The following is a 16,285-nucleotide window of genomic DNA, read 5'->3' on the forward strand; positions in this document are numbered from 1 at the left end:
TTTAACCAGCCTGCACCCTCAGTTCAAGCCTATTATTTTAAAATGAACAAAATGGTAATAGAGCAAAAAAAAAATTAAGACTCTTTCTTCTAGTGAGAATACATTTTTGTCACCTGTCTCCTGCTATTTGCTTTTACTGTATTCATCCCTTCTTTTTTACTGCAAGTGACACTGTCATTGAGTTCCAGATCAACAATGACTTCGTGCCAAGGCTTGCTATATTTATACTGTATATTTAGCCAGAAGATAAAGAAAACATTGTGCCCCAAACTTTGAGCTATGATTTACAAGTAACAGTTCCTGAAAAGCAGTTTATATTGCTTAAGTTTGTGCATACATGTGTACATACATACACACACCCCCAACCATGAACACGGCATGGGTTATATTGCTTTTCTTTTAATTTATAAAAGATATTCTCCCTCATAACCTGACACATACTTCTATCTGACCAAAGAGATAATTGAGCCTAATGAATACTCTTAGCTGAAATACTACCCTGCCTCTTCCATTCTCCATCTCCTGATATCTTTGTCTCAACAATTAATACAACAGATTGCTCAAATTAAAGCTTCTGCAGTTAGCAATTAACTTCTAATAGTTACTAATCAAATTCTGAATTTATACTGAAAATGAGATATGGAAAAAAAGACCAAGGAAACAAGAACAGCCACTAACTCAGCAACAGTATCAGTATGGAAAAACATCACATGCATGTCACATACATGAAACTAAATCTTGGGAAAAAAAGAACACAATTTCAAGAGCTCCAAAGGTACAGGAGAACAGAAACGAATGGGACGAGCATCAAGGACATTCCAAGTGCTCAGTGGAAAAACAGAGGTGCCACAGGAAAAAAAGAGCCACTTAAGGTTACGTTCCCTTTACTCTGGGTTCTAATCACACAACAGAAGGTTGGAAAGCATGGTGGGAAAAAAGATTCATTAGGAAGTGGTGAGCATGCCATATGGTGGCATTTCTATCCTAGCACTAGATATTAAGAAAAGTAGTTTTAGAGGGGTGGCAAGGTTGATTCATCTTAACTACAATTTGGTATCAAAAAACTTGGGGCAGGATAAGAGGAAACTAAAGTGTCTAACCTATTTTTAATCTTCTAAAGATGATTTTCAGAATTCTCTAGCTAAAGTAGTACCTGAAAGATCATAATCTGAAGAATACTTGCTGGCAATTGATAAAAGCCCTGTTCATCATTCAGAAAATACTTCATGTTATTATAACAAAAATGTTGTTTCCCCCCACTAACATTCCATCTTAAGTATTCTCTTACAGTTCTACTGAGAAAGCAATAATTTTGTACGTGGCAGCAGCATTTCCATGCAACAACATAGGAGAACAAAGACATCCTCTGTCAAACTGACATTCACCCATTTTTTTTTTTTTTTTAATTCGACCATTTCCCCAAATATGTGATTGTGAAGAAATCAAGTAACTTTCACTGTTTACATTTAGAGACTTAAGGTTAGAATATGCTGTTACTTTTCCTCAGATGCACACAGAAATAATTAAACTACAACAAACAAAACCAACTTCAAAACCAAAATAAGAAAATGTCTTAATGTATGGTTAGATATACAGCTTGGGTTGAATATGAAATAAATGTTCAAAAGATGATTAAGGAGAGAATTCTGAAGCTGAAGTCTAATTACATATATTAAAATAAATATTTGTAACTTTTTCAAACATGATTAGGTCTGCAAGAAAATGTTTAAGCTAAGCACAGCAGTAAGGACATACAAATAAAAACACTAATAAACAGCGTACATAATCTCTTAAGTATGGCAAACTTGTGCATATGCACTAATTATAAAATTGAGGAATGAAAACTCAAAAAAGTCACAACAAGTTTTACTCACAGAACTCCTCCTCCAGGAAGTTTGTGTGAATTTATCAGCATACACGCACTTTGCCACTGTGGGTTTTTGGCTGTCCTTCTGGCAGTTACATCTACTGGCCTTAAACACCCCCCAAGAAAGAAAATGGAGAATTTATTAGAAAATAGCTAATTAAGATTGTTGGAAAGCACCATTCAGACCCAGCACCTAATACCTTCTGGCAGTATTTGGTTACTGTATCTATTATGCACTGATAAAATGAAGTACTAGCCCTTGTGTTGTGTTAATTTCCTTATCAAACAATTCGCTCCCCTGGATTGTTTCTCTTTCTGAGGAAAGTACTTGAAAGATTTGTCATATACATGCATATGCACCTAAAAACAGTAACTCACATATCTGCAATCAAGATGAAAGGCTATGTAACAGCACCTTCAAAATCTTTACTCAGCATATGAAAAGAGATGAAATTGGAACAACATTGTAGAGGTTTTTACTATTAAACAAAGGAAGTTACATGGCAACTATTACAAAATTTGTTATAGAATGAACAACTCATATCCCATGTCAGTCTTGCACATTCTATGGTGCGAGTCTGTTTCACTACCAATAACTGAAAAAGTTACTGGTATTTGAAAGCAGTTATAAGAATACAATATCATTTGTTGTGGAAAATGCATGGACTGTGCAGGAAATTGGAGGAAAAAATTATTCCCACAGAAGTTCGTGCCATGTTCTTAGAAAGGCCAAAATACACTTAAGTGGGTTCATACCCTTCCTCCTCCATGCTACTCCCCTGTGTTTTTGATTGAGGCTGAGTTCAGACAATCAGTTTGAAGTGAATTTAAAAAGCAATTTATCTTATGTAACCTTAGTAAGTGGCTTGAAAATATACAACTATTTTGCAGTGGACTAGTTTGACAGAAGCCAGTGCAGAAATACACAGGGCAAAATCCAAAACTAGTCTAGAACAGGAGTAAAAAGTGAATAGCCATATAATACTCTTGCTTAAGAATGTTTGCTCGTCTGAATCTGATCTCTAAGTTTCCCCTCGTTTCAGAGCAACACCTTGTATTTATTTGCTCAATAATAAAAAAAAAATACATATCATGACTGGCCTCCTGAATGAAAGTCCCCCAGAAAAGGGTAAAAACTACAAGATTATTCCTTTTAAAGTCTTCATAAGAAATATCTATTCACTTTGCACTCTGTAGTGCTTGCTTGGGATTTTGTTAAGCATTAAAAATTATACTTACAAGTTGATGTTCTAATTGGTTGATTTTTTCATCCTTTTTCTTCAGTTCATCTTTAAGCTGCCTTATCTCATTCAATAAGTCTTCTGTCTACAAAAAACATTTGGCAATATGAGTTTTTCCCTAAGGGCCACATAATCTAAATCAACAGCTCTATAGGATATACTACAGCAGAGGTTCACGGAGCCCTAGCAGTAACATTAGCACCATCTTTCTTCATCTTATTTGCATGGTGAGATGTGATAAGGAATACACCTCATGAACAAAAGCTTGAAGTCTCTTTTACAAAAAAAAGTTTAGCCAACTCACTAAATTTGCAGCCTGTGTAAGTAAGTCATCTGCAGTTTTGATGTTTTGATGCAAACTCATCTGTTGTACGAAAAGGTAGGATCACAAAGAAAAAAAGCCCTAAGCATCAAATACTACCTCTAGTGGTACTTGCATTAGTAGTATTAGATCATCTAAGGTACCTGGAATACAAGCCAACAGAAAATCAAAGTACATAAATAATTATAGTATTATTATACTTCAAAGGAAACTTGGCCTTTTCAAACTTTAACAGCTAACAAATAGTGAGAAAAATCTTTCAGATGTTACTCTAAAGCTGATAATTCCCATGACTGCTATTAACATAGAAAAACAAAGTTATTTTAACTACCTAACTGTACTGCCATCAGTAGGTATTTTAAGGTTTATTCGACCTTCTAAAGAAAACTCAGATCATCTACACATATACTCAAGGAGGCTGTGGATGCCCCATCCCTGGAGGCATTCAAGGCCAGACTGGATGTGCCTCTGGGCAGCCTGGTCTGGTGGTTGGTGATCCTGCACATGGCAGGGGGTTGAAACTAGATGGTCATTGTGGTCCTTTTCAACCCAGGCCATTCTATGATTTTATGATACACACATATCTGGTAGGTTTTAATAGAGACAAGAAGCACTACTTCACAAGACAAATACAAACAAGTTTGCATCCCTTATTCTGAAGAGGGAATCGGTGCCATTTACCTTAAAATACGTTGACTCAGGTTCTTGTGGTTCTGGACTTGATGGTACCGAAAGCGAGATGTCCTGGAGCGACACATTCTCATCGTTCTGACAGAGAGAACAAGAACAAACTGTCAAATATTTGCTTAAATAACCCCTTTTCAAAGATATAAATACATTATCTCTCTGAAAAAGCCTGTTACAGCACCTGAAGTCCCTCCCTATTAATTCTCCTGTTTTCCTTTCTCTGATATAAAAGCCTGTCTTGCAGCAGTACATGTACACTACCAAATAAGAGCCATGAACAACCATAGCTGGAGCTATGTCAAAACATTCATTCTGTGCAAAAATTGGCCATTGTATTTAAATGCTTTACATCAGGATGGAATAGTGATACTATGCCATTTTAAAAGCTTCGTTTCCTTTGGTATCCTTTCAAATATGTCTAAGTAGCATCAAAATATGCAGCCAAAACATTTCAGCTAAATGTTCTTCATTAAAGTAACATTTCCTACTGTGCAAGCAAACACCAAATTATTTCAGTCATAAGAACTAAACAACAATTAGAAAAAACTAGAAGTATGAAAAAGCACTCTTTCCTCTTCTAGTTCTGAAACTAACCACAATAAGGAAAAATGCGAAAACCAGCAGTGATATTAAAGGATAATTTTACTTGGATATATTGTGAAGTACTTACACTAAGAGCACATCCACAGGAAATACAAAACACACAGATGATCACATCTCAAAACCTGTCTGAAACCACTGCAAATCTGAACCAGCAAGTCCACCCTCAAAAACCACCAAAATAAAACTGCTGCTCAAATACTAAAGATCAACTGCGAGGAAAAAAAGATAGTCCTATTTATGCCCTTTATGGCATATGTTTCAGGCATCCAACATGCAGTTTAATTCAATCCATAAGCAGCTGCATGCCCCTGGGCAGACCACCAGCAGGTGACAGACTGATGAAGCAGTAATTTGCAATATATTCTACAGCATTTCAAGATATTTTGAATTTTTTCGACAGTAATATCTTAAAGAACCTTACTTCATCCCAAACTTGTCTAAAATGCTGAAGTAAGGGAGCAACAATAAAAAAAATGTTGATAAAATTTGTTAATTTTAAATAACTAAAACTACTACACACAAAAAAATATATCGGTGTCACAGTTGTAACTGTGAAGGATTAATTATGGGAAGGGGAAAATATAAAAGCAAAATAAATGTACAAAGTAGCCTGCACAGCATTTAAAGCTCTACAGCTGGTATTTGTAGAATACCAATACAATGCACAAAACTGGACAAATAGAATGTTCTACAGCAGCAGAATATGACCCCAGTGCAAAGAGCATAAGTCACACATTTTCTGGCAGTTCAAGCACTCACACCCTACACTGCACCTGATACTCACCAGCAAAGCAAGAGCCAAGTCCATCTGCACCAATTCTCTTACCACTGATCTAACCATTTTATTACATAGCATAATCTCAATGCAGATGGGAAAGAACACAAATCTAACACCATCACTGTGTACCCCATCGTGAACATATATTGGACTAATCTCTGCCGATCTCCCTGTTTTGCTTTTTTTCCTCTATTGTATTGCAAAAACAAGAAAGGAGAAAGGAAACAGTACAAATAAGAAGGCTATCCATGTACCATGAAAAAAGGCAGGAATTAGAACAAAGAAGAATTTGCAAAACAGTGCAACTGGTTTCATGCACGTTATTTTTGTTTGCCTAGAAATCATACACTAAGACATCAACTTTGGGAAACTTGGACAGAACATATCACTTCAAACCCCAGGTTTGTGATAAACTTAAAAACCTTACACCTTGCAGTTACCTATAAAAACTTCCAAGCTCATGCTCCTAACCCAACTTGATGCTTTTTGTTCGACTTTGTGTTGCGTTTTGTTTGTGTTTGTTTGGTATTGTTTTGTGTTTTGGTTGTTTTTTGTTGTTTTTTTTTTTAACAATAGTAGAATACATAATTCAGTATACCATGAATTTGCATTGAGAACAGTTGAACTAATCTCATTTGTGCCAAGTATGGACAATGAATGCAAAAACAGCAAAACAGCAACTCAAGATGGCTTAAGCATATCAAAATCAAATGCTTACAAGGCACACTGACAAATAAGCTACAACTGAAAACAAGTAAGGATAAAACATTTTAATTTCCTTAGCACAAGACTGCTTTTGTGAAACAGCAGCACTAGGGAGAAAAGAAATAGCAATGTTTGTTACTATTTCCCAGATTTAAGGCTGCAATACCAATTAAAACATCAAACAATACACTCTAACTTTCTTGTTACAGATATAATTAAACATTACTTCCACTGCAGGCATGAGGCTTAGAGATTAATGCTGTAGACGCTGACATACATTCAGCTGTGTATGGAGAGTCTTTAGCTTTTATAACCTGAAATACGTATCTATATATTTAATCAAGCTGGTTCTCAAGTAGCAATCAAGCAATTGACAATCAATGCAGTGTCAGATTACTTCTTTTGCCTGATGTTCCATCAGCAATCTATTTAAATCTACAGTGATTTTCAATTCAATCACATTTACCAGGAATTTCTCACTCTATTTCAGTCAACAGCATCCACTGCAGCACGTGCCCAGTTTTGGGTGGTCCCTGTGCAACAAACTGGGGGTAATCACAAGCTTTGAGGAGTGTCTGAAAGTGGCTTACAGAATTAGAGCAAGTCTGAGGCTGAAAACTTACAAAATACAACAGCAAGATTTAGAAAATCATCTCAAACTTACTAGAACTACTTAAAGAAAACAGGTTGAGGGAGTAGGAAAAAACACCCAAACAAATTCCCTTTAATCACTGAGTATCCAAAATAAAGTTGGTCCTGAAAAAAAAATTACCCCTGATTTTTTGAAAACTGATGTCAACAGATGTTACAGCATTCCTACAAGATCTGTAACATATTAGTATTTCTCTTCACTATCTTCCTTGCAGGTTTTTTTCAGCTATACGTACATGTAAGACCACACGTAGAACTCCTAGAACAGAAGAGAGAAGGGTATTCTTTCAGAAGACAACTCCTACATTGACTCACAGAAAAATAAGCTCAAACCTTGAAGGCCATAGTTGTTTTCATTGCACTGACATATTTTGGATTCTTCTGTTAAGAAGTAACTCTATTCATTAGAAGCAAGTTAATTTTCAGTAATTGTCTTGTGGTTCCTTACAAAGTAAGCTGCGTTTTCAACATGCAGGATTTTAAAAAAGGATTTTGCCAGTAACAATTTCAAATGGAGAATTTGTGAGCACTGTAACAACTACAGCTCATGAAGAAGCTGAAAAATAACAAAGTTTTTAAGGCCGTTGATTCTCAAGCAGATTACAGGAAAATTCCAAGTTTTCTGCACTACAAAATGATCACTTGAGTAGCTTCATTTGCTAGTTCAGCATTATTGTAAAGAAGCCAACAGAAAACTGCTCATCAAGTAGAGGGTGCTATTCGCCTGCTTACCACTTGACATTTTAGTGGGCATTTGACTTGGGTTTCATTGAAATATTACCATGAACATCACAGTTTCAATTGTTTATCACCAAACAACAGCCCAACAGATAGCAACCAACAGTCTGAAGCTACGATATGCCTTTTTTTTTTTCTGTGTTGCCTTTAGTTTCTTTAGTTCTCCTTGTTTCTAAGAGTTTTAGTAAAAATCAGGACTAAAGAAGGACAAAAAAAACTACCCAACCAAACACATCTCAATAGCACCACGCTTCCCCTTTCTCTTAAATGCATTCCTACTGCACAAATCATCAGTAGCCTGAACCCTTATTTCAAACTCCACAATTTAGCACCAGTTATTTAACAAAGTGGGTCAGTGAGGAAGGTATCATTTAGCTCAGACAGCACACAGGAACAGCCACCTGGTTAGTTGTAGACAGATCCACCCACCATCCCCTTTCTGGTACCAGCAAGCACCTGCCCTAAGCTGTGTTTTGTCCACAGAGAATTCCATACATGCAGGAGATGGTGGCAGGCACATCAGCAACCAGAAACTGTGGTTAGAGAAGTACACTGCTCCTGAAGTTTCCTAGTAGTCTAAGCAAATAATTCACTCGCCTTCATCTAGTGTTTTACTGGCCAAATTCAAAAAGATTACAAAGGATTATTTACAGAACTGGGCTTGTGAATTCCCATCAGTAGTTGTGCAGAGTTAGAGTATGCTGCATCTAAACCACATCAACAAACTCCCTATCCAGCTAATGTGAAATATCCTGTAACACCCAAAACTGCACCAGCACTTACTTCCAGACAGACTCCTAATCACTGAGTAAGGCACAGCCCTGAATTTAAGGTGATTTATAAGCCTGAGCCACATTATTCTGTAGTTTCTTCAGACCTTGTCAACGTAGGGACACACATTTTATCTTCTTCAGTGCAACAATTTCCACTTTGTTTCCACTGTCAAAATTTTCTTCTGATGTTGGCTGCACAGTAAAACAATTATTTGTATTTATTTTACAATAACACAAATTCTGCCCTATCTTATTTACTCTCTTGTTGGCTACCGATTCTCCCAGGCATCTAATTTACTCTAATTTATTTCATTTCTGACTCATCATTCTCTTTTGGTAGTTTCCTCTTTAAATGTCACTTGATTCCTTCAAATCACTGAGCTCAAGTCACTGTGTTTCATTAAAAGTACTGACAGTCTAACCATCCAGTATTAGTTAGCTTATCGATCATCTTTTTACTGCACTTAATCACACTGCAGAGTCATTGAATACTTCAAGTTAATTCAGGCTCTGAAGCTCACCTTCCCTTAATTTCTCAAGCCTCAGCTCCCCATATTCATTTTCTTTGTTTTAATTCAGTTCCTGCTGTGATTAAGTGGAAGGTCCTGACTATTTCTTCAGTCTGTGCTTCCATCACGTCTCAGAAAGAGCAAGGAAAACTAAATTAGTAATGCTGCATTTTGTGTTGTATTCAAAATATAGCAGATTGCTATTGGTACTTGTTTTCCTACAGAGCACTAACTTCAAACTAACTTTTGCCAGTATAAACTAAGACCTTATTCTGTAAATGCCATTAGTCCTCCATTTTCCACTGAAGCAAAAAGTAATGATTTCAGAGGAGAGTTAGCAGATGAGCATTTGGATAGATCCTATAAGATTCACTTGCCAGCTGGAAAAAGCTGCTACGTAATATAAATGGAGCACTCTGAAACTAATTTGTGTGAAAGGTTTCTGCGTACGTAACAAGATATTCTCAAGTAATTGTACATTTCTGTTCCACTGTTATTACTAATGACCAGACATGATTAAGTTCCCTTTATCAGGGACAAGAGGTTGCAGGAGTGTGTAACAGCTAATCACCACGCATTCCTAATGTACAGCACAACCCTACAGCAATACACAGCAGATATTACCAGTGTCCCACATAGTTGGTTTGCTTTTTTTTCCCCCCTGCTATCACTTAGCTTACAGTTTCAAAACAAACAAAACCAGAAGAGAAACAATGACAGGCTTCAGAACATTCTGCAGTTCCCCTGCTGGGTAGTAACAGGGAAATAATAATCACGTTCCTATGACAATAGCATCTTTCAGCTAGGAATTTACTTCAGAAAACAGCCAACGCATAGCAAAATATTGATCAACTACTGGTTTCCTCCTCTAGATGAAGCAAAATCCATTGCAATTCTTAACTCCATCTGAAGATGGTTTTAAACTGCTGTGGAGGATCCAGTGTGTAATATAAGGTGAGTTACTACACAGCATTTGATCAGAGGAAGGATTTATTTCATAGCTTTTTAAATTACACAATGTACGACTGCATTTAAAGTTGACATTCAAAAGTGTCCATGCTAGTAAAAGTTACTGAAATCATGATTAAAATTCAACATCTCACAACAACCACTGAGCAATCACACGTGCAGTTCAGAGGTCATAATATTCCTAAGAAGTGCAACTTCCAATTAAAAAAAAACTAAGTGCATCCAGAAAGAGTGCACTTGGTTGCTGACTTAAATACACAACTATCAAATCCAGCCTAAGTTAATCAGTGAGGCAAACTATCTCATGATTAAGAAAAAAAATAAAACCACCACCACAGTTACAAGTTATACACAACAAAGAGAAGTGTTTTTATTTATTTTATCAGTTAAATCTGAAACTGTCTTGTCTTCGGGACTACTGTGACAAAGGAAAATATCTGACAGACCTCACCAGAATCAAAGAGAAGAACACAACAATTATATACTTTAGAGGAACTCAAGTGACTTATGGGTTTAATCCCTCAGCAAAAAATCTATTGGCACTCTTGGAAATTTTACACCAGACTTCCTTTCTCCATTCACACTTGCTCATAAGTTGAAACATTCAAAACTGACATATTACAACAAGTATTTGTGTCTGAAAAACAGAATTACTTTCCCATTAACGAAAGCTATGTTGAAAAGAAACATTTTCATAAGCCTTCACACTTCATGTTTTTGTCTTCCTTAAAATATAAGTGCTTATTTGAGATAAGACAGTGGGGGGCATCACTGCTGCTGTTTCTGAGAGGAATTACTACAGAGGATGGTCAGCCCTTGCCTACCGAAGGCTCCAGTGCACCTGGAGTGAGACAGTTAAGGAAGCTCTGGCATATTACTTCTGTAGCCTCAATCTAGAGCAACAAGTTTAAGAAATTGAGGAAGAAGCAAGCAACCTTTAAAATCAAAGTATATTTACTATTAGGCACACAAATTGAGTGCCTTAGCCATTATTTAAGAGGCTTTAAATTCTAGATGCCACTTACTACTAGTCACTGACTGCTTACAATAGAAAATTAATGATTCAGTTAAGTTTTACGTAGGAACACGTGCCAGTAGCTCAGCATCTTCCTGCAAATAATTAAACTGCATTTAGTGCAAGAAGGTACATTGTACCCTCCAAATAAGTTGATATAACATTTCTGCAAAATCAAAGAAGTTCACAATTAGCACAGTAAAGATTTCCAAAAAATCTGCATAAGATAAACTCCCTAATTGGTACTTCAGTGTTTTAAGATAGAATGATAGCAGCATGTGAGAAGCAAGCAGACAGCATGTGAACTGCTGGCATTGCTATCCTGGTAACAAAGACTTCAGACAAGGCTTGACTGCTCTAACTCCTTATTCTTGCAGGCAGAATGCTGAACACAACATGAAACTATGTTGATGCAGCTCTGTTATTTAAAGATACTCTAAATATGGCAATATGAACTACAGTCACAGCAATGAATCCAGAACAGCACATCGAGTCTCTCCAGGAGCCTCCTAGGTACACCTTTGTTATGCACTAAGCTCTAACTATGCACTAAGTATGGCATGCCACAGTTTATCACTTGTGCAACTTAAAATATAACTTTAAGGAAAAAGATTTCTCACACCTGAGATCTGAACACAGCTCTACTCTCACCCGAATTAGAAACATTCCTAAAATCATAAGTCTAGAAAAGTAACATTTGCACATTTCATAGCATAGATGGCACATCTAAGAACTTTGGTTTCCTTTACTAAAGCTTGCACTTGAGAGGAGCTCTAACTTCATCTTGCTTTTTCACACACCGTAAGATTGCCACTTGACCCAAACTGAGTTCTAGCCCTTGTTCAGTGCTCAGTTTGAGAACAATTACACAAACTTTATTCATAATCAAGGGGGAAAAAATACGTAAAACTTCTAGTGTTGTTATTACAAAGCTAACTTTTATAGCAACAGTGGTAGAAATCAAACTTTTAGCAATAGAAGCAGCAGATTGTTAAGAATGTAAAAATTAGGAATAACTAATTCCTAAGTTTGTTTTTATTTTTAAACAAGATGACTTGTCACTTTACTGAGAAGCCTATTATAAATTAGACCAAGACTTCAAATACAGTACTCTGCAAGGTCCCACGCTATTTGGCTCTAACTTGCACACCTTTATACAGTGAACTTCAAGCACACATCATTTGCCTCGTTGTTTCATTATCCTTGTGTTAAAGGCATTAAGAGCTCTGGCTAAGAAGTCCTCTGTTATCTCATACTCATCACACGCTTGAGGCTGTTGGAAAGAACAGCTTATGCCACCTGCTGCTCAGACACAAGGCTCTAAGAACACATCCTCCCTAACACTGTTATTTTTTGTACAATTCTATCCCTGATTTCGTCGCTGGAAAAACATCTCTAGCATTCCTGGTTACCATGGGAAGCAAGTGCTCACATTTCTCAAAGGCAGAGTCATAACCTCCCATTAGCCTCAGGGCTGAGTTGCTTTTTGTTTTGTTGTGTTTTATTTTTGGAGGCACAGATTTGTTTTCGTTATATTATGCTGTTAAAGAGAAAAACTGCAATAAACAAAGAAAATATCACACATTCTTCAGTGCTAACAGGTAAATGGGTCCAAAAGATTCCCAGTTTGTCAAGCAGAGGAGAAATGAAAAAGCTCTAAAAATTTATGACAACACATAGGGAAGGTTAAGTTTCAGTACTTCCAGTAGAGCTGACCTAGCAGGACTTGCAGAGCTTCCTGCTGAAACAGTACTGATTAAAAGAGTGAAGAACACAAAGCTTTTTTTATGATTATTATTAAAAGAAAAAGCTACTACCATTGAACAAATCTGCATTCAGAAGTCAATATGATTGATTTTTGTTTTTTTATTCCTAGCTTTTTAGGATCTTATTAAATAAAAGACTGTCTTCATATCTACTGATTAATTTCCCATTATTTCCACAAAGAAGCAGAATACCAATATGTAATATTTTTGTCTTGAGTAAAGTGCTGAAATGGCAGAAAAGTGCTACTTGAAAATAGCAATAAAAAGTGTATGCTTTCTTGAACACTGTAAAATCAATGTGTGCAGAAAATGGCAGTCTAATAGGACCATTTTCCAACGTACATATTGGCTTTCATTCCATTTAAGCAGCTCACCTGGTGCAGTAATCTCTTCAGTTTCAATAACTGAGTTTTCACAGCTGTGCAGTCTTGGACCATGTGCCGAAGTGTCATCTCATCAAGCATCACAGTATTCTCCGGTAAGCTCACCAGCTGTCTAGGAGCCTGGTAAAAATTTGGTGTGCCATAGCTTTCAAAGTGACCAACAGAAGACTCTAGGTAGTTTGATTCCCTGATAAAAATAAACATATATATCTATTTACACATTATTTATATATAGATGTAAACACACACAGAGAGGGCTGACAAACTAGAGCTAGGGAGCATTTAGTAACACAAACTTATGTAACAGGGGCTATATTTATGTGCTGTGGTATACAGATGAAAAAAAGAATCAGAAATTGCCAGTGCTTTTCACTTTCCTTCCCACTCGCATAGATCTGTCACAGGCTAACAACTACAGGACCCTAAAACCACTCGCTCATCACTGTTTCTATAAGTTCATTCATGCAAGCTAGCCTATAAGACCTACAGGACTAAATTTATTTTAAAACTCAAGTAAAAAACTGTCCACACTTAAAACATGAAATTAACAAGACACTAATTAGTTTTCCCACAGAATAGATATGGTAACTTAAGCAAGCATTTACAGTACCCTATGAAGACAAATAACAAACCACACTTCCAAGAAGGTTCCAGCTCAAGTTAAAACATTCTTATTTCAATCATCTGAGTTTCACAAAGAAATCATTACAAATCTCAATGGTGCTCCCACTTCAGCATACTATTCACAGACACTACCCAGTATCACTTGATATTCTTCAGTGACAAAAGAGATTTCTCAAAACGGGAGGAGAACAGAAAAGTCCTTTACCTGTTCAAGTCATTTTTACCATGAATATAGTGCTCAGTATGACCAAGATGATAATGATCTTGTGCATTCCACCGCTGCTGTGGTGCTCTTTTCCAGAATCCTTCCTGATGTTGCCTAGCATTTCTGTCTTGTCTATCATAACGGCTCATATTTTCACATTCATCTACAGGGAAAAGAAATTAAATATATATAAAAATAATATAAATATATATATATTCTCCACATCTCAAATAAAATGTTTACTACCTGCTGCTGACAGCAGATGCAGTGCTTTTTTTTTTTTACCCTCCCAAGAACAGTCAAGCAGATCTCTGTAATGAGGTCAGGATTTTACTAGCATACAAAACTTTTAAAAAGAAGAACCTGTGGCAGAATTAGAGGTCAGCCTTTAAAGTATTTCAGGCCTAAGAAAATCATTTGAAGGAAATAGGTCTATAGGAATGGGAAAAAAAATTTCAAATAATCTGAGGGAACATATTCCTCTCTTACAGACAGTATCTTCAGGTTTTTAAGAAGTGCTAAAAACTGACAAACAGAAATACAGTTATTTTAGAAAAAGGTCAATACTTTGTTACAGAGCAAAACAATTACTTAATGTGCTTACGTATCTCATTCTAGACACTCCTCTGTTTCAACTTGAGAGAATTTTAAATTTCTGTTACCAGGACAATAAACACAATTTAAAACAAGCAAACCAAATCATCTCTTTAAAACACTAACTTCTGCAGAGCAAAGGAAATTCCACAAACTTCTGAAGTGAACAAATGCTGTATTTGGCAACAGCTCATAAGCCACTAGAAACAAAGCCAAAACAAACGCTGCCCGTGCCGTCAGGCACAGCGAAGAGCCCTGAACCTCTCTCCTGCCATCACACTGTCTCTCTCACTTACCCAACGAGCTTTTCCTCACATCGTCAGTCCTTTGCTGGAAGAATCAATCTACACAAGAGGACATTGTTTTGCTCGGCTGCCTACTCAGCCACAGCCGCGTGAGACGCTCATAAACAGGCCTTCCTTCCTGCTGCGCTCCCAGCCTGCGCCTTGGTGGGAAGGGAGCCCAGTTTTACCCTGTGATTTAAGGCTGCCATCCTCACACACTGCATACTTGTTGAACTAGAACGGCTGCTATAAATAGTGTCCGAGCAGCATCCTGGACTCCAAAATGAAACAAGGGGAGTTTCTGTTGACCTGGGAAGTCTAATAGGCTGACGTCACTGTAGCTGCACACAAGTATGGAAAAGGGTCGGCAAGAAGTGCTGCCAAACAAAACAAGTGCTCATATCGTACAATTCAGTCTCTTTTTTTTTTGTTGCTGTTGTTTGTCTGTTTTATTTTTGGTTGTTTTTCATCGACTAGTTCAATAACCAAAATTTAGGTAATAAAGTAACTTGTACACTTAAAATAACAGAATATTTGTTTTCCTTCAGAGGAATCCTACAGGAAAGTCCAAATGGCTCAAAGCAAAACAATCCTCCAGTAAGTTATGATGCTCTTACAACTCTTCTGCTTTGGAGAACAAATTGAGAATAAAGAAAAACATAAGAACGTTAACAGAATAAAGTTCACTTTTTCAGTAGTCCTATTTACTGAAGGGAAAGCATGACAAATCCTTTTCAGGCTATTTTGAAATCACCGAATCTTTAGTGGAGAAGCAATTATGGCACAGATATCCAACTTATTCCACATTAATTTCACTTCAAAAAATGCAAAAAAGTGGTAATTAACTAATATTGATCCCAAACACTACTTTCTTCGCCTGAACCACTGACTTAGTCAGCCCAGATTGCTGTAGTTACACGATATATTCCAGCTACATGAACACCACTGACACTTGAATAGCAGTGTGAGTATAGATTTATTATAGTGATGCAATTAAGAAAGCGGTGAAATAAAAACAGTACATCATCTCTCCCTAGATTGAATGGCAAATTAATTTATGTTTGTGGCAGACATTCACCTTCAAAATGCATGCATTTTAAACAGTTTTTAAAAGAATTTTAAATGGAATTACTGATGCAGATGCATTGCATGTTTCATAAACAAGGAATCTTACCAAAAACTTGATCTTCCCCTTATAATTGCTTCTGAGTTTTTGCAACAAGATAACAATTACCCTTATTGAAAGAATAGTTAGTGCATAACCACTGGCACTGTGAGCAATCCCCTGTGCTTGGTTTATTATTCGTTCCGGACAATTACAAATAAAAATCTTAAGCATTTGGGCTGAAAAGCTGAATTGTACCAAACAATCATCACTAAGTATCAATAAGTTTGGTAACAAGCACACATTAAAAGTGATCTGCAGAAGAAATTAGGTCAGCCTTTGTAATATTTCAGATCTAAGAAATCATTTGGAGAAGGTATGGTTCTGGGAAAGGAAAAAAAAAAAAAACAAACAATAATACTGAAGTAACAATATTCTGCATTTTCTCACAAACAAGATCTTCATG

General features: G+C 36.5%; 1 protein-coding gene across 1 annotated transcript; it reads right to left on the minus strand.

Annotated features, from left to right (window-relative positions):
• Positions 1-1,775: 1,775 nt before the first annotated feature.
• On the minus strand, positions 1,776-14,970 carry LOC100546656 (serine-rich coiled-coil domain-containing protein 2-like). The gene is made up of 6 exons (XM_010714228.3): positions 14,727-14,970; positions 13,837-13,999; positions 12,999-13,194; positions 4,112-4,198; positions 3,107-3,193; positions 1,776-1,973 (listed from the first exon to the last, which is right to left on the minus strand). Exons 2-6 carry the CDS (start codon positions 13,983-13,985, stop codon positions 1,791-1,793), a joined length of 702 nt encoding a protein of 233 aa, XP_010712530.1. The 5' UTR covers positions 13,986-13,999; positions 14,727-14,970; the 3' UTR covers positions 1,776-1,790.
• Positions 14,971-16,285: the final 1,315 nt, after the last annotated feature.

The sequence above is a fragment of the Meleagris gallopavo genome, chromosome 8 (assembly GCF_000146605.3).
Source record: "Meleagris gallopavo isolate NT-WF06-2002-E0010 breed Aviagen turkey brand Nicholas breeding stock chromosome 8, Turkey_5.1, whole genome shotgun sequence".
NCBI classification, from domain to species: Eukaryota; Metazoa; Chordata; class Aves; order Galliformes; family Phasianidae; genus Meleagris; species Meleagris gallopavo.

What these genes read in the sequence shown, in the direction of transcription:
- LOC100546656 (XM_010714228.3), bottom strand. Translation starts at nt 13,985, where the DNA reads ATGAGCCGTTATGATAGACAAGACAGAAATGCTAGGCAACATCAGGAA. An exon ending in CTGAGTCAACGTATTTTAAG is followed by an intron (nt 3,194 to 4,111) that starts GTAAATGGCACC and finishes TGTTTTTTGTAG; the next exon opens with ACAGAAGACTTATTGAATGA. An exon ending in ACCAATTAGAACATCAACTT is followed by an intron (nt 1,974 to 3,106) that starts GTAAGTATAATT and finishes GGGGTGTTTAAG; the next exon opens with GCCAGTAGATGTAACTGCCA.